Source organism: Xiphophorus hellerii, chromosome 16 (genome assembly GCF_003331165.1).
Source record: "Xiphophorus hellerii strain 12219 chromosome 16, Xiphophorus_hellerii-4.1, whole genome shotgun sequence".
NCBI lineage: Eukaryota > Metazoa > Chordata > Actinopteri > Cyprinodontiformes > Poeciliidae > Xiphophorus > Xiphophorus hellerii.
Window position 1 is genome coordinate 17,021,042 of NC_045687.1, and position 23,629 is coordinate 17,044,670.

Below are 23,629 nucleotides of genomic sequence, written 5' to 3' on the forward strand. Positions count from 1 at the left end.
CCCGGCTACTACCCCCAACCTTTCTTACCCTGCCCGCCATGTTCTGGAGTAGGAGGAGAAGAGGAGGAGATAGTGTAGTCCTGGCTGTAGCCAGATTAGCATTAGTAGCACGCAGCTAGGCGGAGGCGCAACAAGCTCCTTGAACGCCGAAATAAGTTCTCAGACGAGATTTTTCTCCCCACTTGGAATTAGCCTGATTGTTTTTTTAATGTTTACTATTCTGGAGTAACACCATAACCGGACATAGCGTGAAAAACTATGGTGAGTGACCACTTGGTTTCATTTGGACTCAAGTTGTTTTGTTTTTTCCAGGGTGTCCTGTAATCCAGTCTGCTCTGGTGATGTCTCCACCGAGCACCCGTCTTGGCTGCTAGCTCGAAGTACTGCTAACTAGCCTAGCATGCTAATGAAAATACGTTGGGAGAGCTCCCTGGGGTAGATGTGCATTTTGGTACAGTAGAGGCAGCAAATTCCGAAAATAATACTGTTGATTTTACATACCCACCATAGGTGAACAATAGTCGTTTAATAACAAAGTGTTTGAAAAAGAGCAAAAGCTAGCTGACATATCAGCTTGGTTAGCTTTTATCCAACTTTTCCAAAGCAATGTTTTAACTTCCAAAATTAACGTACAACTGTCACTGAATGTTTCTTCAAGCGCAAACAGTTCATTTGCATTGCTGAGCAGTATAAAGTATGTGATATTAATAAAAACCGACTTTCGGGGACATGCTAGGGGTGTCTACTGCTGAGGGAAACTAGTTAGCGAAAAAAAAAACAATCCCAATTAAAGCCACAAGTTAACGTCGTTCGCTAGCTTGTGCGGATGGCTAACGAAAAGTGTTTATCGCAGGTTTTCACTTGAGTTAACATTACTAGGCAGCGAGCGGGGGGTATTTATTCGGGTAGATGGTTAAAGTTAACGTTGCTTAAAGTTAGATATGTGCTACACCCATCATTGAACCGTGAGTCAGAAGTCGATCAAATGTTATTGACCAATCTTAGCACAAAAGCTAAAGTGGCGTCAGCTATTAATCACATCACCTAAAGGCGGCACAGTCATTCACTTTTGCTTTTGCTAAAAGTATATCTTTGTTCCATTTGATTTGTTTACTTATCTCGAATTAAAAGAATGTAATCCAAAAGCGATCTTTGGAATAAGTGCAAAAAGGGATGTTCTTCTCGGATTGGGCGCTGTCTGCCTACAGCCGTCTTACTTGGTCTGCCTTATTGAAGATAGTGAATGGCGACTGATTTAACAGTTTTTTTTCTAATAGTGCGATCATATATATACGTTGGGATTTAAGCTCTTTAACATTGTTTCGCTGAAATCATTACTAACATTAGTCTGAGAAAGGGGCACGGCTTTGTCTATTGTCAGAAATAATCAGTCACACTGGTTGACAAATGCATATCACCGTCCTCCTTCCGTCCCTGTCTCTATGGGACAGCTAGAGAGGACAAAGGGCCATCACAAAGTGGTTTCTCCTTATGTTTCTTCCCTGGTGTTTTAAGGTTGATCTTTATTATACCTTGAAGAAATCATTCCATTTGAAGCTACAGTTTTCAATCAGTCTTTACAGGGTCACAGAGCTGCATATAGGGTATGAATTATTAGTTTGTGGTAGGTGTGAAGTCACTAAAAGGAAGTGACCGTGTGGTTCAGAAACAGGCTAGATGACTTGATGTAGCACGCTCTGCATTGTCACACTGAAACACAGGTGCCTGGTTGCGCAAGATTTTCTTTCACCAGATCAGCTTTAGTCCCTGTGTGACAAGGTGGACCTGTTCTGAGTGCTGCCTTCTCAATCCTTAATGCTAATCAAAGGTTACCTGGGTTTTGCCAAGTGGCACACAACACACACACACACAAACTCACTCCCTTACTTGTTATTGCAGTTTATCTCCCAAAAATGTAAAAACGAGAGGAGTTTGGCCAGCTTTCTCACATTCGTCCGAGCCTGCTTTAGCTTCCCAGAGTTTGTGATTCTGGAGTCACAAAATTAAATAGATTGTTCTTTCTAGTTCACTTACAGGATTGCTGAGGTTGTGTTTCAATCTGTAAAAAAAAACTTTATTCAGCTGCTGGATTTGAAGTAAACATTGTAGAGCTGGGAAAATACCCTTTTTTTTTTTTTTTAACGTGATGCAATGCACCAGGAATTTGACAGATTCAGCTGTGACCTCCTAAGGTGAAGATGCCTTTGTTGTGAATTATAAGTCGGAATTTAACTTGCTAATAAGGTCAACTGTACCGGAGAGCATGTTCGTTTCTTTGAACAAAGATGTAAACTTCTTTCTGCAAGGTTTTTGGATCATATTATTTAAAAATAAACATGTCAGTCACTGTTATTTGGAATTTTCCTTTCAGTAACACAACACATCTATTGAAGAGAATTTTGTTATTGCATCAAAACCATTCAGCCTGAAACACATGTCATGATACCATGTCAGGCTGTCGGCCAGTTCCCTAATTTGGATGAACAAGACACAGACAATAGGGCAACATTTGCATAAAGCGGTCAAAACTGTCAGTATGAAAATAAGAGTTTTACTTTAGTGTGAAGTTACTGGGAATGTGACAATACACGCATCATACAAACGTAAACCAGATTTTAACAATGTTTTTGTATGCAAGAATCATTCTTTTTAAGAATCTTTGGGCACTTAGCAAATCAACTCATTATGATTTAGAAAACTTAGTAGGAAAATTCTAAATTAATTGATGACATTGAATTGACTTGTCATGCATTTGTAACTACCGATCTGACTTTTCTAATCTAAATCCTTCCTACCCATCTGCTGTTTTTCTGTTAGAAAAGTACGTCAAATACGTTGGAATATGCAACATGCTAGCTACTTTGCATCATAAGTGCTCAGCCTGGGTGTTATGATATTCCTTGAAACCTGCTTTCCATGCATCATGTTGGGGATATTTTAGCTGCTTGTGATCCAGTTACTTTGTTTTGGCCTTGGGATTGGTGATTTAGTGAAGTATCTTCGAGGTGGGACGTTGTATTAAAATTAGGGATCATGTACCAATATTAATATTGCTAATATGGCCAATATTCGATATTTATCGATATTATATTTATTTTACAACCCTTTCAACACCTTGGAGAAAAAACAACCGCACCGCTGACTTTATTGCCGCTTCTCTGCTTCAGTTAAACCCCCACAGTCTGGCACTGTATCACACTATCACTGTCACACAAACCAAAAACATACCACATGATGGGGATTAGCATTTATTGTATCATTTATCATTTATCGTGACATGTTTTAGTATAACCATTCTGATTTATTTTTGCTATCATAAATTCCAATTAATGAGGTTTAAAACACCCCAAAAAATATCTGTATGGCCGAGATTGTTAGTTTTAGTGTTTTCTCCACAGTTTGTAGTATTAAATAAATATTATTTTAAAAAGATTATTAAAAGTAGTTACTGTGTGGTGTTTAGTGATAAAAAATAACACTTTTTTTTTGTGACTGATCTTCTAAAGAAGCATATTGCAAATTTATCTGTTTTTCAAGAGCTGTGTTTGTGGGGTTATGATTGATGGGCTATTGATGGGAATTCTGACTTTAAACTCAGAATTCTTTTTTTTTCGGTGGCACTAATCCTCTTCCGTAGATTTTCTTCCGCAAAGATTTTGACTCTTTGCAATTATACATTTACCATAAATTCTCTTGGTGTAGTGCTTGTGTGCTTCAAAGTTTTGTTTGTCCACCTTTTTGGTGAGGTTCCTACTCCAGCTTTAATATAGTTTGGCTCAAGCGGTTTTCATGATAAACTTTGTAAAACTATGGTATTGAAATTTAAGCTTGCATTTTTATTTGAAGCTGTAACACTAACATTCAATCATCCATAATAGCACAAGTGTTTAGTATAGCTACAGTTTGGACGAGTATCAGATTATATCACTCTGAATCCAAAATCTCCAATATAAACATGCTTTTAGAATCACTGTGCTCCAGCATTTAGTCCAACCCAGCGTTTCTGCATCCCACAGGCAGACCCATTGGTTAACAATAAATGGGTCAGTTGTTCTCATACCTATTGTTGTTGACTGTTGTTCTCTTTTTGAGAAATATGACTTGATCAAGCCTTTTCTAACATTCTGCACTACAAAATAAATAATACAAGTATGACCGATTTGTGCTGATTATGTATCAGGTTAATATTGGGATTGGCCAGTACTCAAATATTGGTATTTTATTGGAAGTGAAAATGTTGTATTGAGACAACCCTATCATAAAGGTGTCCAATAGAAAGATGTTTTGATGAAAATTTTTTACAATATTTCTGCTAGAAATGTGTATGAATAATATTTATGCTGCAATCTCATTAACTGATAATCTCATTAAATCCGCATACATTACAATTTTACATTTTACAGTTGCATCTTTTTCTCAGTCACGTTGTCATTACTTGCCTGTGTAGTTATAAATTTTCTGAATTGAGCAAAACTGTTTAAAATGGAGTGTAATTCAGGTCTAAAACATGTATTAAACGCTACATCTGTACAAAGTGATTGTTTCAGAAATGATCTTTGGTCTGAACACACGGTTTGATATTTTGACTTTATGTGTCAGTATGCCAGTCATTTCTGGGGTAATTATTTGGGTTTTCATTCTGTAGCCAGAATAGTACCATATTTAACTTGCTCATCATGACTCGTTAATGAGAGTTTTCTGAATTTTGGGCCCAAAAGGCTAGATTTAGGTAGGAAAAAAAATCAGGAACAATGGTGACTAGATTTTATAAGTAACCATATTTTAGGCATATTACTCATAAGAAATTTTCCTAACATGTCTATCAGTCTGTAGAAATATCTATGAACTGCAGGATGTGGGAGATCCATTTATCATCACACGCATTTCTAATACATTATCAGGTGGAAAAGAGGCAGCGTCTGACGTGGACAGTGATGTGGAATGAAAATCGCTGTTTGATCTGTAGATGATGATGGTGACGAGGCAACGCAGTTGGAGTGATTGTGTCGTTTGCCTTGGTTTGGTTGTCGGATGAATCCAGAATGAGCGAACAGGAAGTGGGGATGTTTGGCCGCACACAATCTCAGATTTCTATGTTAAATTACCCTTTGACTTTCGATAGCGTACTAAAATGACAAAAATTGATGACAGAATCAGTTGTGTAACGATATAGCTGACCTGCCCTCACTCATGAAAATGCATTTCGACACGCACATCTTGTAGACCTTCTCTGACTCCAAAGCCGAGTCTGCTCGTATTGGGGGGGGTGGGAGGCGGTGTTGTTCCGGGACGAGACGGGGGTGGGATGGACAAGACAGACTTTCCTCTCTTCCTCCTGTCAGCTTCGGGTGAATAGGTGATTATAGCAGCAGATGTGTCATTAGGTCTGAGCTGCATTCATGCGGATGCAGAGGGGGGGAGTGGCGGGTGATGAGGGATTTGGATTTTGGAGGGAGGGAGTGCTCCATAGGGATCACGTTTCGCCTGGCGTTAAGTAAATTTATGGGATGTGCCAACTTGTTTTATTATCCCATAAAAAAACATACACTCTTTGTTTCCTTTCCTGTGTCGGCTTCAGCTGTTTATCTGTGGCATGATTTGGCAGGAAGTCTGCGAAATGAGCACGGAGGCCAGCGCAAGTAGCCACTTGATGGTTTTTCAGAAAGAGCAATTTACATTATTAAGTCTAAACACTCAATTTGCACAGAAATCAAAATCATTGTGAAAGCACTAGTGGGTGTGGCTTGTTTGCTCAATGCAGAGATCAGATTACAGAGTTGCATAAGTCATCACTGGTCTACCTACATGGCCGATGGAGAGGACACAGAAAACTTTTACATCGACTTAAACGAGATCAGCTGAGTCAGTAAGCATTATGCAGTTTCCAAATGAACCTCGTATTTCAGAGAATTGTTTTTCTATTCTTTCCACCTGACTGCAACATTTGTTAAAATGTAGACTCATTGCACTACAGCACTGGGGTTCTCATGGTCTAGAGTTTTTATGTGAAACATGGAGGTGTAGCATACACAGTTTACTCTCACTTTCTATATTTGTCACAAAGTGCTATTTATAAGATCTCTTCTCTAATTTTTTTTTGTCTGCCACCCACCGTGTGGTGGAAACACATGTTGTCATACAGTGGGGCTTTGCAGGATCAAAGAACATATGTACTTTTGTTTACATTTGTATATCTGAGAATCAAAAGGGAAAGAAAAAATCTGCAAATTCTTCTGGAATTTACAAGAGAATTTGCAGAATTTAGATCAGTAAAATTTAAATGTGTTAAAATGTTTAGTACATTCTATTAGATTGATAAATTAAGAGTTATTACTACTTAGATCTTTCTGTAATTGAGCTACCAGTCAATAATCAAAACCAATCAGTGGAAAATAAGCTAATTCCAGCCTTTGGCTACTTCTTTGCTCTCTTTGTTCTGGCAGCTAAATGGATTTTCTTCTGTACTTTGTCTTTTTTTATTACCAGGTATTGAAAATAGGTTTCACTTTGTCAAAGCAAGCTAAAGCTGCCACGTCTACTTTGCTTAGATTTCTTGTAGTAAACTTGAATAACAGTAACTTATGTAATTGTTATTAGTTTGGGAAAACTTTATATTTCCTTTCAGTTTTTAAAAAAATAATTTCTTTTTTGTAAATATTTCCTCATAGTCACTGCTGTTAATGCGTGTCTTCTGAAGAGGTCAACGTTTACTGTTATTCAAGTCTCACAAATATTACAAAGTACTGAGTTCCTGCAGAACATTGCATAATTTTAAATTAATAAAACAAAATACCACTTCCCCACATTATGTTCAAATGAAGTCATAGTCACTTATTGTAGTTCTCTCAGCAATGCTATATTATGAATTCCGTCTCAAGACTTCAGTTTGGGTATTTTAATTGCTAATGGCATGTTTAAAATGAAACCAGAAGATACATTGGTGCAAAAAAAAATATGCAAAAGCCTATCAATAATCTAAATCTACATATATCTGCACTATTTTTTGTTGTTTTGTTTTGGCATGTGTTCTGTTTTTTTATTTTTTTTTATTTACCTTGTTAACTCTTCACGCACTATTATAAAACCTCCTTGGGTGAGCAAGTTCAAAATCCATAATTAGCTTAAATTGCTAGTAGTAGTTAGCCTGGGCACTGTGCACATCAATTAGCAAAGCTCACTGCTTGTTGCAGTTGCAACAGGAGTACAGGTAGGTTGAGTTGGATGGTATTCCCAGGAGTTTTAACTCTGAGGTGAAATGAGCACAACATATTCAGGTTGTGTTCATGGGTCTCTGTTGTTCACTTTCTTTTTGAGACTTTTATGGAGAGTCGACCGAAAATGACCATGTAGAACATGTCTCATTTGCTTTACACACAGTTAATTTGTTCGTAATTTCCTTGAAAAAATTTCAGTTAAACTGTGCTAAAGGCAGCCAAGGTATCTCCAGTGGTTCTCGTTCCAGAGTTTGTAACCCATGGGTTGTAAATATACTTTGCATACGCAGTTCAGGTGAACTTGGACAGGAGTTTTTTCCATATTTTAGTCAGTCAACTTCCTTCCCAGCCCACCCAGAGTGCAACTTCACCACCTCGTTTTCTCCAAGAGGTTTGAACACGCAGAGCTAGCGCTCTAGACATTACTCATGTTCAGCTGCCTACCTTCTAATTTGCCATTGTGTCAAGTTACTGTAAACGCAAATGATAATGTGGAAGCTGAAACGCCATTCTTCTCACAACACTTGGGGCTCCGTGTCATCTGAAGTGGGCAGGCATGGAAAGTGCTTATCTGAAAGTATGAAACATGTTTGTCTAGTTTCAAAACGGAAGCCACTACAGCTGCCTGTATAAATGCAATTCAACACCATGTTATTGTTGAGGTGTGTAAATTAGGATCGCAGCAAGAACTTCTGGAGAGATGAGCACATAGTAATCGTTACGGTTTATACTTTTTTTTTTGCTTTTTTTCCCCCCTCTTTACATTCATCTGCTGTGTGTGTTGTTTAGGTGATGGCGTGGTCTTGTGTACTGTCTGCACTGCGTGTGTGGAGATGGTTTTAACAGATGCTCTTCTGGAGGACTCAGGAACTCTGCACTGGCCTGAAGAAACCTCTTAAGCAAACGTGACACTTTACACAAAAGGATATACATCTATCGAGGACACACAGACACGTGGACTTTACAAACTTCTCCTTCATTCCCAACACTACTAGAGGACAAGCTCCTCTCCGTTGTTGTTTTTTTATATATATATATTATTTCTTCCTCTTTGTCGCAACCTCACCGCCACCATGCCAAGCACCATTCGCCGGCAGATGAAAAACATGGTCAACAATTACTCTGACGCTGAGAAGAAAGTCAGAGAGGCCACGTCCAACGACCCGTGGGGCCCGTCGTCTTCGCTCATGTCCGAGGTGGCCGACCTCACCTACAACGTGGTGGCCTTCAGCGAGATCATGAACATGATCTGGAAGCGGCTCAACGACCACGGGAAGAACTGGCGCCACGTCTACAAAGCCCTCACGCTGCTCGACTACCTGATAAAGACTGGCTCGGAGAGGGTGGCGCTGCAGTGCAAGGAGAACATCTTCGCCATCCAGACCCTCAAGGACTTCCAGTACATTGACAAAGACGGCAAAGACCAGGGCATCAACGTTAGAGAGAAGAGCAAGCAGCTGGTGGTACTGCTGAAGGACGAAGAGCGCCTTAAAGGAGAGAGGTGAGAGTAATCACAAATTTATATAAAATTGACTTTTTTGAACTGTGTAAACAGCTTAATGAAGAAACGTTCTGAATGTAGAGTGTGGGAAAGAGCAGAGGCCAAATTTCAAGAAGTTAAATTGCAAAGTCAGACTTCTTTGAAGCCATGTTTGATATTTTCAGCATTTTCTTTTAACAACTGAAAGTAACATAGTTACTTAATTGTGGTATAAGATGATATGATGTGGCTGCAAAACACGTAATACTGCTCCTTAAAGAAATGGTTTGTATTAATCGAGTCTGTATCTGCATTAATGCATTTATGTTTTGGTTGACATTAAAAACTGAAACAGTTGTTAAGTCCTTTACTCAATAGTGGAGATACATCAATCAGTCGGCCAGATATTGATCATTAATCACATCGAATCTAAGAATCTGACAGTTTTCGGTCTGTAAATTTGTCTTTGGTTGATTCATATGGAGAATATTTTTTATTTTATCAGATAACATACTGCACACTGTTTTTTTTTCTTTCTTTTATTTGTAATGTAGTTTCTGGGGAAAAAAGTAAATACATCAGAATGTTCCTCTCCAATCTGAAGCTGTCTGCTGCATAAACAAAACTCAGTGAAATCAACTGAAATGTTGACAAGTTTTTTACTTTCCAGTATTTATGCAGCGAGCATTCTTTTGAGTTATTTTTTTCTGTAGTGTTTAAACTGAGAAGATGAAATGGCAGGATGTCTTGAAGAAAACATTGCTTACATAATCCAGCAAATTACCAAACACCAAAGCCATGGGTTTAATGAAACTAAATTGTTGGACTTTGTGTTGGTGGGAAATATTTTAAGAATTAAGATTTTATAGCTGTGGAATGGCAAAAAAAAAAAAAGACACAAATTGCTGTTGCGTTTGAGAAAACTGCTTTGGCGAGATGTCATGCTGTTTTGAGATGATCTTCTGGTTTTCTGTGATTCTGGGTTTGTTTGCAGATTTCCTCTTAGTACAGTTTGATCCTGATCTCCAAAGACACAGCGTTCCTACACAGTCTGGAAATGTCAAATTTGATTTAAGTTTTTCTGAGTTTGTGTAACTATTAAAAAGAAAGGAAAAGCAAGAATATTGCTTTCTCTTTCCATAACTTTATTTCCATTTGTCAATTTCTCTTTTTTTCATCCATCAATACACTTATTGATTTAAAAAAATTTATATATTTTGTAAAAATTTATTTTTACATTTTTAGTCATCCTTCCACTTTTGTCCATACTTTTAAAATCCTTTGCATCCGATGAATCCCCGTGTCTTCCTATTTTTTTTTGCAAACTTTTCCATTAATCCACCAGTCTGTCCATTTTTTTTTATTTGTTTGTCCTTTTTTCTTCTTCTTCTGTGCAGTAAAACTACCTGTATTAATTCTGAATTTCTGAATTTACACTTTTGGAGATGGGCCAAAAATCTTCTGAGAACTTTGCTTATTCTGAATCCATAACCCCGAAGACTAGCAGTCATGTTATTTCCTATTTCGCTACTTCCTCCTGCACAGATTTGAACCTGCAGGGGTCAAAACGATATGAACGCTTCCTGTTTTTTGTCATGCTAGGTCTCAGGCTTTGAAGACTAAGGAGCGCATGGCCCAGGTGTCCACAGGGAGCACTCAGATGGGCTTCGGCCGAGGCTCGTCCCAGCCCAACCTCTCCACATCCTACAGCGAAGAGTATGGCAGGTCGGAGGGCTCCCCCGCCTCCTACCACGGCTGTAAGTATGTCAGACGTTACGGAGGCCCACGGGGTTCAGTCCCCCATGTTTAAACGCCAAATAAAGAAGGACTAAATCAGCTGTTGTCACAGTATATCAGGGAGCGCAACTTCTGCCTAAAACTCCGAGGTCATCCCTTCCCCTCCCCCCGCTCCATCTCTGCCTGGCCGTTCTGCACCAGGGCTGCATGCCTCAGCTCTTTTCCACTCCCCCACACACAAACAGAAGAGGAAGAAGATCACCACCCACCAAACTCCCTACCTCCCCAATCGCCCCCCTAAAATCATCTTTTATACACGACAGAGGAATCTGCTCGCGTTTTCAGCGATGCTCTCATTTCTCCCGAAACGGTGACAGCGCAGCAGGCGTCACTGACGACTTATCATGTTAGAGGAACGGACTAGTCTGTTCTAGTTTAAAAAAAACAACAAAAAAGTCATGCACATTACTCTATAATGAGTCGAATATCGTCCATGGGGAAATATAATTAGTTCGAAAATGATCGCAAGGAAGAGGTCACAAATAATAAAAGAAAGAAAACATGAGTCACATTTGTGAAGTAGGTTACCACAGCGGAGATGAACTGAGAATGAAATGAAAGAGTGAACCCTGGCCTCTTTTCCTTTCACACTCTGACCTCCATTCCTTTGCACCCAGCAGGATGACTGTGTCTGCAGGGATGCCTGTTGGCTCTCATCCGTCTGTGGCCTCGCACGGCGTTTTAACCTGCATGGTTTGGATGTGATGCAGCCGTATGGAGGATTAGAAGTGCCGCCATTCAGTGCATCAGTAACTAACTTAGTAAATGTCTATATATAATTTGTATAAAAGTGGAAATGCGTGCATTAAATAACTGCATTTGCAAACAAGTATATGTTTAGTTTGGTAAATAGATATTGAAATACTTATTCATTATACATCAGAGCATAGATAATCAATTTCATCTACTTTACTAATAAAAGTCACTGGGCAGGGTGAGCACTGCTACAAAGTGATTGGTCTGCAGTTTGTCTGCTCTGCATGTTAACCAATCACAGGGTCTGTTTGATCTCTTTTAATGACTTGCACTTTTTTTGTGCAGAAAATTATTAAATAACTTACTTTACACGATTTTAACACAATAAGACTTCATAATTGTATTCATTTAGATCTTCAAATATTAACTTAATAAATGTACCACTTGATAATATTGAATACTATTTACTTTAAGTATCATGTATATAGGTAGTTTGTTGGATAGTGGTGTGTTCGGCGCTATACGTATATGCTCGAAGCCCTGCTTTTTGGTCTAAATTCTTCTGCCCGTTATGATTAAAACTTCTGCAGCTGAGTCGTCAGCGGAGAACCAGTCGGAGTTCAGTCTGGCCGTGGTCGTGGGAGGTGACGTGGGATTTTTGGGATTCCAGTCAAACCTTCCGAGTATTGTTGTCCAGACGTGGCGTGAGTGAATGAGCGAACGAACGAATGAATGGCCATGCAGCTGTGACAGCAGATATTCAAAGTTTAGAAGTAAAGCTTCATGTAACGCATGAATGTTAGATTTCTGTGTTTGGTGGGTTTTAGTTTGTGTTCACTTTAGACACTGCCTCCCACAACAGCTACTAAATTCCTTATCTCCCGACGCAAGAGACGATGTGTCTGCGAATGTGATGGGATTTCCTGACTCTTCCCTTTGATTTTAAAATGCTGTATACCATTACCAGTCCATAAATCCACCATGGGTGACACCAGGGTATTCTACTTTCTGAAAATGCAGCCTTCTATTCCTAGTTAGAGTTGCGTAGTCTTCAGGGAGTCTGAAGTTGGCAGGAAATGGCAGAAGAGTAGATGAGAATCAAAGTTTCAGACATTCTTGCCCCCCCCCCTCCGCATGTAGGCACAGCTGCATTTAAACAGTATGCCGTATATGGTCTATTCCCACAGCAGTGTGTTTTAGTTGGCATAGTGTTTTATAAGCCTTAGAAGTGTTGCATGTTGAAGTAGCGCCACCATGTTCCTTCGTTTTTGCTCACTTTAATAAACCCATGAGCTCAAATGTTTTTTTTGATAGAACTGAATCTTTCCGTCTTTATTCTCATGTATCTGACAATTGTGTGTCCCAATTGTGTTATTGTTGGGAGTTTTTAGCTATTTAAGGAAGACATGCAGCTGCTTTTGACTCTGACTCGGCTTTAATATGCTAAGGAAATATATCTCTGTTAAATACAAATGAAAATCCATTCCGGTCACTTTCCCTTAAGACATGTAGTTTGTCAACAGACGGCCAGAATGAGGCAGAATGTGTGAATCTAAAGATGTGAACTGAATGTGACTTATTGAGTGAATAGAGAAATGTTCACAATGTCAACTTCACGTTTATTAAGATTTCTTGCTAGTTAATCCGGTGTTGCGGTTTGAACTGGCTGATTTAAAGATAAAACACGAGATTTGAAAATAATTTTTTATAAGCAAAAGTGCAGAAGAAGCTCTAACTCAGTGTTTCCCATCTCTTGGTACAGTTTAAGATCTAGTTCTTAAATTTCATTCATAAGCATCTTAAAAAATGTCGTCAGTTTTAAATTTGAGTTGCTGAAAACCTGCCAAAACCTTGAAAAACTGTGTGGAGGAAAACTAGCACTTCTCAAAACACTGAAAACATCATCACCATAGTGAAAAACAATAATGTCACAGTCGCCATAGTGAGACATGGTGGTGGTAACCTAATGCTCTGAGGGTCACTAAATACTACTACATTTTTTTCTATCCATTATTGCCTGAAGGATAAAATGTGATGTAAATATATAAAAAAAACTTGAATGCAGTTATGTTATTTAATAATTTTAAATATGTCCAATTTTCATAGATCCAGAGATCAAAGATCAGATCAGAGTTGAGTCAGTATGAGTCAGCAGACTCGTACAGAACCACTCAATGATGTCAGTACATCATAATTGTTTCGATTCATGATTATAAGTATTATTTTGAGTTGTTCCCTAGGCGGTTTGTATGATTTGTTGTCAGCTGCGCTCTTCGACTGCCAGATCAATTTAATTATTGAGGTCAGCATCTCCCTTTCCCTAAACAACGGAAAGATTTGACGTCAGGCGTTTTGTGCGTGTGCAGAGATCAGACTGACGTGTCTGAAGTGTCGTCACAGGCAGGTGGATGTCAGTCATATTGGGAGTGCTGGGTGTGAAGTTTGCCTCGTCGCACAGGGAAACTGTCACAACATATTTATGTCGGTGTTCCTTTGTTCAACTCGGTGTTTATGGGCGCAGCCTACGCACCAAACACAGTTCTGGTCATGATGGAAAGAGAACTGGGGAAGAAAACATTTTAAACGCCAACAAACCAACATCTTTCACACGAATCATAGAGGCCCTTATTTTTAAATTCGTGGCTTCCAACTGCAGCAAGTCAAAACTGGGCTTGGAGTAAATAGTGTAAGCTACCTTAATGAATGTGTGCCAGTTGTAGCACATTTTTCTGGCCAGACGGAGAGTGTGCCACGTGCAGTGTTTGGCTGCCACATGGCCTGTCCTAATAAAAGTATGAGTGACCCTATCGTCTTTTAAAGGTTTTATAGACGTGCGATCACATGCTGTCGCACATCATCCAGTCACATCTCTTTTTGTTTTTTAACACTTTAAGTCAAATGCTGCAATTAAGTTATTTTGTCCCTAATTTTGTCACTGTCTGGGCACAAATTAGGTCTGAAACCAGTTTGTTTTTCTGTTGTTTTTATTCTGTATGTTGGGCTGAAACGATTTGACAGTTGAAATCATCAACTAATTTAGTATAAACGCTTATTAGCTTTAGTATACAGACTAAAAAAAAAAGCCATTTGCTGAAAGGACATCACAGAGGAATATTTAAGTCAGAACTGTAAAAAAAAAGTTTCTATGTAAATATGTTGTACCCACAGTATTACAGATACATGCTTTGCTGTAATAATCAAACATACACTAAAGGAATTCCTTGTTATGTTTTAGGCTATAATAAAAAATAAAAAAAACAGTTTATTTGCGTCTTTTAATGTATTTGCAATATAGAACAAAAATCCTGAAATTATTAAATGAAAATTCTGCAGAACATGCCATTTAAAAAAAAAATCTGATTAATCATCAGAGTAATCGATAGAATAAATAATTAATTACAAAAAAAAGCATTACTTGCAGCCCTATCTGCATTACTTGGTTTGTTACGTTCAGGTTAACAGAACAATGGAACTACCGTTTGGCACATTAAGGTGTTTAATAGCTGTCTTCGATGCTGAATGTGTAGCAGACGGCGACCGTGACATTAATGCACAATCTGAATTTGTGTTTTAGCCACATCTCCCAATGCGGGCTCAGAGCTGGAGCAGGCCAGACCTCAGACCAGTGGAGAAGAGGAACTCCAGCTACAGCTTGCCTTGGCCATGAGCAGAGAAGCAGCCGAGCAGGTATGCACACATTGTCTCATATACATGCTCTGACACGCCTCCATTCCTCCCTTATTGTGTGCCAAATCCCGACTTTAATCACTAACAGATATTAGTTAAAACAAGTAAATACAGTATGTACATGCTGTGGCTTGTGCATGGTATAAGATAGAAGTGTCTCAACTTTTTGTAACATGGGCCAAACTCCTCAGCAAGAGTACCTTCAAGCCAAAAAACTAAAAATGTTTTTTTTTTTTTTTAAACTAAAATCATTAAGTTTTATTTAGTTTAACGTGCTTAACAGTAAACGTAGTATGAGATGTTTTAATTAAGCAAATAAAATAGGTCCTTTCGAAGGAAAAAGATGAGTCAGTCTTCATAAATACAAAACTGCAGAAGGTTTTGCTTGTTTGCTTGCTTTACAACTTTGAGCTTTATTGAAGAAATCTGGAAAAAAAAGTTTTCTCAGCAATATAAACATAATTTATGTCACTATCTTTTTTTTAACACTTACTGTACTCAGCAAAGTTCTACATAATGTAATTAAAAGCAGGTTTAGGTGTGCCAAGATCTATTTCAGAGATTAACTCAATGGAAAGATGTGTTCCTGTTTCTCATGAAGTTAAAGAGAAAACAGAAAACTCGGTTATTAATAGATGAATACTTTGTGTTAAATCTGACATTGTTGTGAGACGATTTTAATTCGTGGGGTATGCAGTTTGTCCGGCCTAATTAGGGCGAAAAAGTCTTCATCTGCATCAGCCACCTGCACTGATGGGACAAATTTGTATCATTCAGAGTCCACAAATGGCCCCCCGGCCACAGTTTGGACACCTCTGGTTCAAGACGTACGCTGGCTGGTTAATTCAGACTCGGTGTGTGTTTAGGAGGAGCGCCTACGCAGAGGTGACGACCTGAGACTACAGATGGCCTTGGAGGAGAGTAAGAAAGAAGGTCCAGGCTCAGCAAAGCTCCCCAAGAAGAAGAAAGAGGTAAGACTCGCGTGGAATCTCACAGCCTTGGTAACTCAGTTGTTACATTTACTCAAATATGCTCTTGAAACAGCTTTATCTGTCTGTGTGTTCTTTACTTTGCTGATGTCTGACTGGAAGGAGTGTGTCTGGCTGGTGATTTGTGCTGTACATGCCGAACAGAACCCAATTATTATTTCAGTGAATTTTTGTTTTTTCATCGTTTTTCCCAGCTTCCTAAACTCTTCTTTCTTCCTTCTTCTTTATTTGTAGCCACAGTCATCTTTGATGGATCTAATGGATGTCCCTGAGCCGGGTCCCAAGTCTGACCCCTGGGGAATGGGGGGCGGGGCTGGAGCCGGAGCTGCAGCTGCATCAGGAGACCCGTGGCAGCCTTATGGTAAACACACACACACATTCTTACTGGGAAAGGTCCACATCCTTACTGTCATTCTGGAGAGGAACAGAGTAAAGTGGCTGTGTGTGTGTGTGTGTGTCTATGTGTGTGTGTGTGAAAGGCATCGCTGCTCTCCACCTGCAGCTCTCTGGACTGTGAGTCTTTGTTTAATCGGAATGCGGCTCGGCTGGCTCGGCAGCATTGCTGCTCTGGGAGCAGGGAGCGAGTTAGAGGAAGAGATTGTGAAGAAAGGGAGTGCAGGGCGTTTGTGATGCAGGAAGGGATTCTTGGGGAGATAAAAGTGTAACACTAGCTTCAGTCAAGCAACAGGGAGCAGGATATGTCCATTAAGCTCACACTAATAGGCCATGTTGGCTCCCCCATCTTGTTATGCTGCACACCCTGTTACAGTCAAATGTGCTTTTTTTTGTTTATTTTGCACATAACATCGTTGGGTTCTGGTACTTTTCTGCTGACAGCAGGTATATTGCTGCTTTTGAGGAGCCGGAGAATGTTTCCTTTTTAAAAATGGTCCTCATCTTTGGCTGCATTTACCCGATGGCAGCCATTTACCACTGTAACAAGACAGCATGGCTGAGCGACAAATCGGTTTTCATCAATTAATCCAATTTTTGGTTTGTGAAAATTTCATTTTTGGAAAACTTGGATTTTTATATATTTATTATTATTAGTAGTAGTAGTACACTCCTTGGGTTTCTACAGTTCAGGGTGATGTCAGCATGCCTAAGGCAGAACTTCTTGTTTGACAAGAGTGTTTTAAAGTTCCTATTTATTTTAACTTTAAATAAAGTGCAACTCCATGATGGAATATTAGTCAGGCTAAGATTTTCTTTAATTACCAGAATAAGGTTGTAATATTAGAGCTCTAACATGGAAAAAATAATAATTAAAAAAATAATTAAAACATCTTGTGAAGTTATTATTTCATATAGTTTTTACAAATAATACTTACTAGACATATCTTTTAACACATCAGCATTGCATTATCAGTAATATTACTTTGAAACAATTGTGCAAACAACCAAGTCAATGTTGATGAAAGAACCACACGAACTGAGCTGATCACACCAGATCCTAATAAATCATTTATTTTTGCTCACTGAAGGTTTGTTCTGATAAAGTTGCGTCTTTTGTTCTGGTAATATTATGACTTTTTTTTTTAATGTATATATGCATTTAGATTTTGGTCAACTTAAAAATATCCCATCTCCCTACCAGAGCTTGTTTATGCAGAGAGAAAAACATTTTTATTTTTACTCGCCCCTCTTCCCAGGCTCTGCCCCTCGGCCGTCGGTGCCACCCGACCCCTGGGCTGCTCCTGCATCTCTGCCTGCCATGAAGGCCAGCGACCCCTGGGCAAACTCCGCTCCGGCGTCCGACCCCTGGGGGTCTGGAGCTGGCCGCCCTAAAACCTCCAACACAGGTATAGTTTTTGTTTTTATTATTATTATTATTTCCACTTATAAGCACACACATTTCATTCACCTAATAATCAAAAAGAAGCTTTTAATTTTAGTATTTAGTTAATCATCAACCATCTGTGAATATTAGAGAATCTCCCAGTAGACAGGTGACCTCTGAACTCATGAGCTGTACAGAAATAAACAGGATTACATCCACCTGCATGCTTTATGGGTTAATATATTATTCACTTACCTCCACACACATTTGTACTCGTAACGTCTCCATTCGTCTGTGTTCCGTTTCTGCTGTACACGCAATTTTTGTTCACTTGGTGAGTTGTTGTCGTCTTTTGTGTGTGTTAGACGTGTTTGTGTGAATGGGTTTGTCTCCCTCCAGGTAACTTTGACCTGTTCAGTACATCCAATGGTACATCCAAGGAAGACTTCTCAGAGTTTGACAACCTGCGCTCTTCCTCCTCTGTCCCCACTGGTACTCACCCTGTCTTCGTCCATCTAATGACACGGAGTGTGTGTTTTTCTTTCCCTCGGTGTCTCAGAAAATGCCCCTCAGCAGACGTAGCCTCTCTGCGGGGGGGCACAGACACACTGTCTCGTCTTTCTATAAATGTACCAACGGACTTGAGCGAAGGCAGCGTTTGAAATTGACTTTACATGGCAAAAGACATTCTTTCTCTGGCTGCCTGGCTCAAGTCTGTTTGTTTTTTTTTTCATATCACTGTGACGCTTTTATTTATTTGTGTCCGTTGTTGGCCCCTCTGTCAGGCTAAATTATGGAAACCTGCTCAGATCTGTGATATTTCATGTAAATTGGAATCAAAATGAACAAATTTAAACTCAAACCAGGTTCTGAATGGATTTCCATCTAAGTGTTTTTTCTTAGTTTTTGAAGGGTGTGAAGGGATTTTGGTGGCTGGGTCTAAGCTTTAGCTCAACACTATAATAAACACCGAGGAAAAACGAAAAGAACCTGAAGAGAAGAAAACACCTTTCTTCGATAGATATTTTTCAGTACCGACTGAAATAAACATCAAAGTGCATTAGCAGTTCGCACACAAACACTCTAAATCAGTTTGATCTCCTCATTTGAATTTGTGGAGACGGTGTCGAACTTCCTGCTGCGTGACGGCGGTTTTTGTCTCTCACATTTCCTTGTGTTTGCAGGCATGTTGAGGTTGGATTAATGCACTAACGAACGTCTCCACTGCCGTCTGACTGTTGCCACCAATAACAGCCAGTCTGTCTGCCTCTGATATCCCTCATAATAGCATCATCTTTTATATACGCCATTGTGAATAGAAGTTCTTAAGTGCAGATGGAGACACTTGTTTGTGTGTAGTGGAGCAGAGGATTAATATGCAAGAAATATTTACACTAGAGAGATGCAAGTCCAGTGTTTTGCTCGCTCAATACAAAACCCTCTCATCAGTGAATTTAACTTCCTCCTTCCTCTCTCCGTTTCAGCCGACGCGGGCATTACGTCCTCTCTCCCCTCCCAAGTCAGTCTGGCCAGTAGCGGCAGCCTGGACCTCTTCGACCCGCTGCCCACTTCCACTTTGATCTCCACAAACCCGACCAGAAAGACTCCGGAGTCCTTCCTGGGACCCAATGCAGCGCTGGTCAATCTGGACTCTCTGGTGACCAAACCGGCTCAGCCCGCGCCCATTGTTAACCCGTTCTTGGCTGCTACAGGTAGGAGTTCAGAGGATTTTTTTTTTTTTCTGGAAACATACTGTGCCATGCTAAAACATTCATACATTCAGATTGAATATTTTCTAATTTTGTCTCGTTACGCCAACAAACGTGAAGTAAAAGCGACATAAATAATTGTGAATCAGAAATAGAAACACATGAAAGTAGTTGAATAATTGAAGTTTTTCCATTGTTCTACTATTATCTTGACTTTAATTGTACACCTAAAAACAAAAAGCAGGTATAAACAAGCCTCCCGTTCTGATATTTCTGCTGAACTGACCAACGGTTTGCTTCATCCAGGCGGCTCGGCTCCTGCACCCCTCGCCAACCCGTTCCAAATGACCCAGCCGGTTCCCCCCACTCTCAACCAGATGCGCGTCAGCCCGATGCCCTCCGGCTTTGGCAGCATGGCCGAGCCCATGCCGCTGGCCTCCGTGCCCGCTCAGCCCGTCGCCATGGTCCCCTTGGCAGGGATGGCCCCCATGGGCCACGGGATGCCCGGCACGGGCGGCGGCGTGGGCGCAGGGATCCCACCCGCCATGTCGATGCCTCAACCGTTGATGAGCATGCCCCCCCAGGCCGGGTCACAACCCGCCGGAACCACCAACCCCTTCCTCTTGTGAAAGGAGGACCCACTTTCTCCTTCACTTGCTCCTCGACACGAACAAGGAGATATTTTATCCCGTTTATCCATTTATAAGCCACTCCCAGCCAGGTGCCCGACTAAAATACTTCCTGACTCTTTTCTGCTCCTGTCCTGCTCAGCTACAAGCTGCCTAGTCTTGTGAGTTCCAGGCTGATCCTAATATGATGCTGGCGACCACACAGATCTTTGCACCTGTCTACGGACTTCAGAGTTTCTGCCAGGGTGGGACTGGACCCAGTTTCTCCTTCCATTCTTCCTCTTGTTCACCCTTTGGACTGCTCTTTTCCTCTTTTTGTGATGGGGTGACCGGAGAGTCAGCCTGTACTAATTCCAGCATCTTATCTCTTCTCTAGAACTAATCTTTTATAAGCTCTATCCACTCTAGTGTGTCTGTGTGTATCCGTGTGTGAGCGAGTGCACATCTCAGTGGTTTTACACTGTGTATATCCCAGTGAGTTTTCCTCAAACACACTGGATTAAGGATGAGAGATGTGTTTATACTCCCTGCGTGTATGTTGTGTGTATTACAAAGCAGGAATTTTGCACAATTTTTGCTTTTTTTTTTTGTTTTGTTGTTTTTTTGTTTTGTTTTTCTTTCAGTGACTGTTGGACTCACCGTTACACCTTAGCTCACAGAGTAAGTCTGATTAAAACAAACGACAAGGCACACCCGTACACTGCCTCGGCTCTTGGTACTAACTCAGTCCGAACCCTTCATCTTCACTTTGGATCTTCTTTTTTTCCTGACCTGAACCTTGACCACGAGGGGGTCACGAAATTAAAAATGAACACTCCACTTAGAGGAAATGGAACTGCTCTTTTCAGTCCTAAAGAGAGGCCAGGAAAGATGTTTTCTACGTGCGTATGTGCTCGTACGCAGTCCTGCTGTTACCGCTCAGATGCTAACAGCCACACATCAGAGCGTTCTTCTACTGCGTCTCCAGCCCGGTCAGCGATTTTAGAAGAGAAAGACAAACTGTGTCAGTATTTTCCGAGTCGAACAAGCGGATGCAGGTGAGTATCGTGGAACAATTTTTTTTCCATTACTTTCATTCTTTTGAATTTTCTAGGGTTAAAAGGGATGAGGGACAGTGTGTGTTTAGCTTCCAAGTGTACTTTACTCAAGTTTTTTTTCTATTTTCACCTTCTGTTAGAATTTGCAACCTAAAACAAAGGGCAGTTTAGTTAACTTATTAACTAACTAACTTGGCTTGTGGTGAAGAGGTCTCAGCCTTGAGAAGAACCTTCACCTCCAACAGGACTTTTCGTTGTTATAGGTAATCTCTTAGATCATCACCCAGTCCTGTCTCACACACAGACACACACGCATGCGCGCGCACAGGACTATTGATAGCACAGGGGAATCCCATAGCAAACAACAATGTAAACAGTTGGTTGTTACTTTTTTTTTTGTTACTAAAAAAAGCTGTGTTTTAATAGTTTCTCCATTTTCATTCTGGTTTTGTTGTCGTGCCGCCCTATGGGTTGGTCATGTTACTCCTAGAAGCACAACTGTTACCGAAGTCATAGCGACTGATTTTTTTTTTTTTTGTGACAGTAAGGTCACACTTAGTTAGCATTACATTTTTTTTTTTTTTGCTATTGTTTATTAAAGGTTATGATTTAAGAACCTGTCTCTCTTTGATGAGACAGGTTCATAACTCTGTGCTAATTTACGCCTTTGTCAAGTGTTTATGTAATTAAGTAGTGTTACTTTTGGCTGATTATATATAGATTTCCAGAAAGCAAGTTTGAGCTTCCCTGTCTGTTCTGCTGGTAAAGAAAAGTGGGTTGATGAATTGTGGCTTAAAATTAAATGCACAGGTTTTGTAGACTTTCCCCATTCCTTTTTTAAAGGGACAGTTCCTTTTGCTATGAAGTTCTGTTTAGTAATTTATAGCAATAGCTTCCTATCCTGTAATAGACAGATGCTGTTTCACAGGGAGCTTGCACAAAAAGGAAGAAAGCCTGGCAGCTAGTCAAAGAAAACCTACTCTGATTTTAGTCATTTCAAACAAATATTCATATCCAGAATATGTTAACTGAGCATGTATCCATGCTAGAGTTGCAGCTGCTGTATCAGTCCACCTGATCACGGGTCTGCACCTCTGAAAAACGTAACAAAATCCAAAAATGTATGCCCTTCTTGCCTGACGAGTACAAGTGGAGGGATACAGCCGGCAGCCATTTTAACTTCAACAAAGAAACATTTTGCATTGAATATGGTATGACTGGAGTACTACCTGGAGGGGTAGCATATTTAATTTTAAGCATTTGGCAAGTATTGATAACAGGGTGGAACAAAGATAAGTTTGGAAAAATATTTGAGTTTCCCAACTTCGTTCCTTATTCTAATTACATGAAATAGTTCTTAATCACAAAGATTCCCCATTGGGTTGTTTCATGATTTGCACAATTTGTGGTAAATGTTTTGCATTTAGCTGTCCGGGCAAATCCAAAGATTTGACCCTGGAAATTTTCAAGCGAAATATTAATAGGACCCCATGAGCTTAAACCCTTTGAATTTAACTTAACTTCAAGTTACTAAAATTAGTTGCTGTCCAGTTTCCACTTTGAAGATTTCGTCTCTGTTCTATAAACCCACTGTGACATTTTCATCCATCTGCTACAGGTTATGGATCTATTACTGATGACTTCACAGTCCTTCACTTCAGAATGTTCAAATATTCCCTTTAAGTCTGTGGAGTGTTCAAACTTTTTTTCTTTTTTGCTTACTTCCATTTGGATTGGGTTGTCGCCTCCTTGTGGTATGACGTGGCTTCACTGCAGATCTTTGGATACTTCCACTGAACGCAGACCTCCCCATTTCTCTCAGGCAAAACAAAAAAAAAGAAAAAAAAAAGAGGAGCTGCTCCAAGTGTATATGATATGGGACATTCTTGACATGGCTATGATGGTGTTTGTGCTCGGACTCTTGAACGAACGGGTGTGAAACATGCTTGTAAACCAGCAAATGTTTTAATCTCTAGAAAACATTATGCAAGCTTAGTGAGGGTAGGGAGAGAAGAGAGACTGGGGTTGCTAATAAAGTCTTTACTGAAATATTGAAATATTAATAACCAAATTTCATCACTGTGGTTCAGTGAAAGCGTGACCCATGCAGTGAGCGCCTCCGAGTCATGTACTAAATATGTTTTGTTTTTTATTTTTTGTTCCTCTCCAGAGAACTAACTGACTTCATGAACTGTCTTGTCTTTATATGCATAAACTGACTCCTTTTATTCCCTTCTCCTGTCTGACTAGTTACCCTTTTCTTAGTAATGGGAGCAGACTTCTGTCTTTTTTTTTGTTTTTGGATTTGTGCTCTACCTGTTGGCATTATAACTGTATAATATAATTTATCATTTGTACTATTGTAACATACTGTTCTTCTGTATACCTTATTATTCTGTGTAATGGGTTTTTGTAGGAAAAAAAAAAACAAGTGGTATTTTAACGGCCTCTAAACAAGCAAGCGCAGCTGACCGAACCCTGTTTGGATGAGGACGACTGTAGCTGCATTGGTTCAAAAATAAAATGTATTTCACTTCAGCTCCGTAGCCTTCATTGTCTTTTCTTGATTTTGATGATCGAAAAGTAAATCAAAATTAATCGGGTCTTTGGA

General features: G+C 39.8%; 1 protein-coding gene across 2 annotated transcripts; it reads left to right on the forward strand.

Moving 5' to 3' along the window:
• The first annotated feature begins 40 nt into the window (after window positions 1-40).
• On the forward strand, window positions 41-23,556 carry epn2 (epsin 2). 2 transcript variants are annotated; one of them, XM_032586709.1, is made up of 10 exons: window positions 41-261; window positions 8,004-8,715; window positions 10,297-10,451; window positions 14,762-14,874; window positions 15,741-15,845; window positions 16,098-16,224; window positions 17,516-17,665; window positions 18,043-18,135; window positions 19,128-19,355; window positions 19,659-23,556. In XM_032586709.1, exons 2-10 carry the CDS (start codon window positions 8,288-8,290, stop codon window positions 19,979-19,981), a joined length of 1,722 nt encoding a protein of 573 aa, XP_032442600.1. In that variant the 5' UTR covers window positions 41-261; window positions 8,004-8,287; the 3' UTR covers window positions 19,982-23,556. The 2 variants fall into 2 exon arrangements, with proteins under 2 accessions (XP_032442600.1, XP_032442601.1); XM_032586710.1 differs by lacking the exon at window positions 18,043-18,135 and having other exon boundaries at window positions 42-261.
• Window positions 23,557-23,629: the final 73 nt, after the last annotated feature.

What these genes read in the sequence shown, in the direction of transcription:
- epn2 (XM_032586709.1), top strand. Translation starts at nt 8,288, where the DNA reads ATGCCAAGCACCATTCGCCGGCAGATGAAAAACATGGTCAACAATTAC. An exon ending in CCCCGCCTCCTACCACGGCT is followed by an intron (nt 10,452 to 14,761) that starts GTAAGTATGTCA and finishes TTTGTGTTTTAG; the next exon opens with CCACATCTCCCAATGCGGGC. An exon ending in CCCTAAAACCTCCAACACAG is followed by an intron (nt 17,666 to 18,042) that starts GTATAGTTTTTG and finishes GTCTCCCTCCAG; the next exon opens with GTAACTTTGACCTGTTCAGT.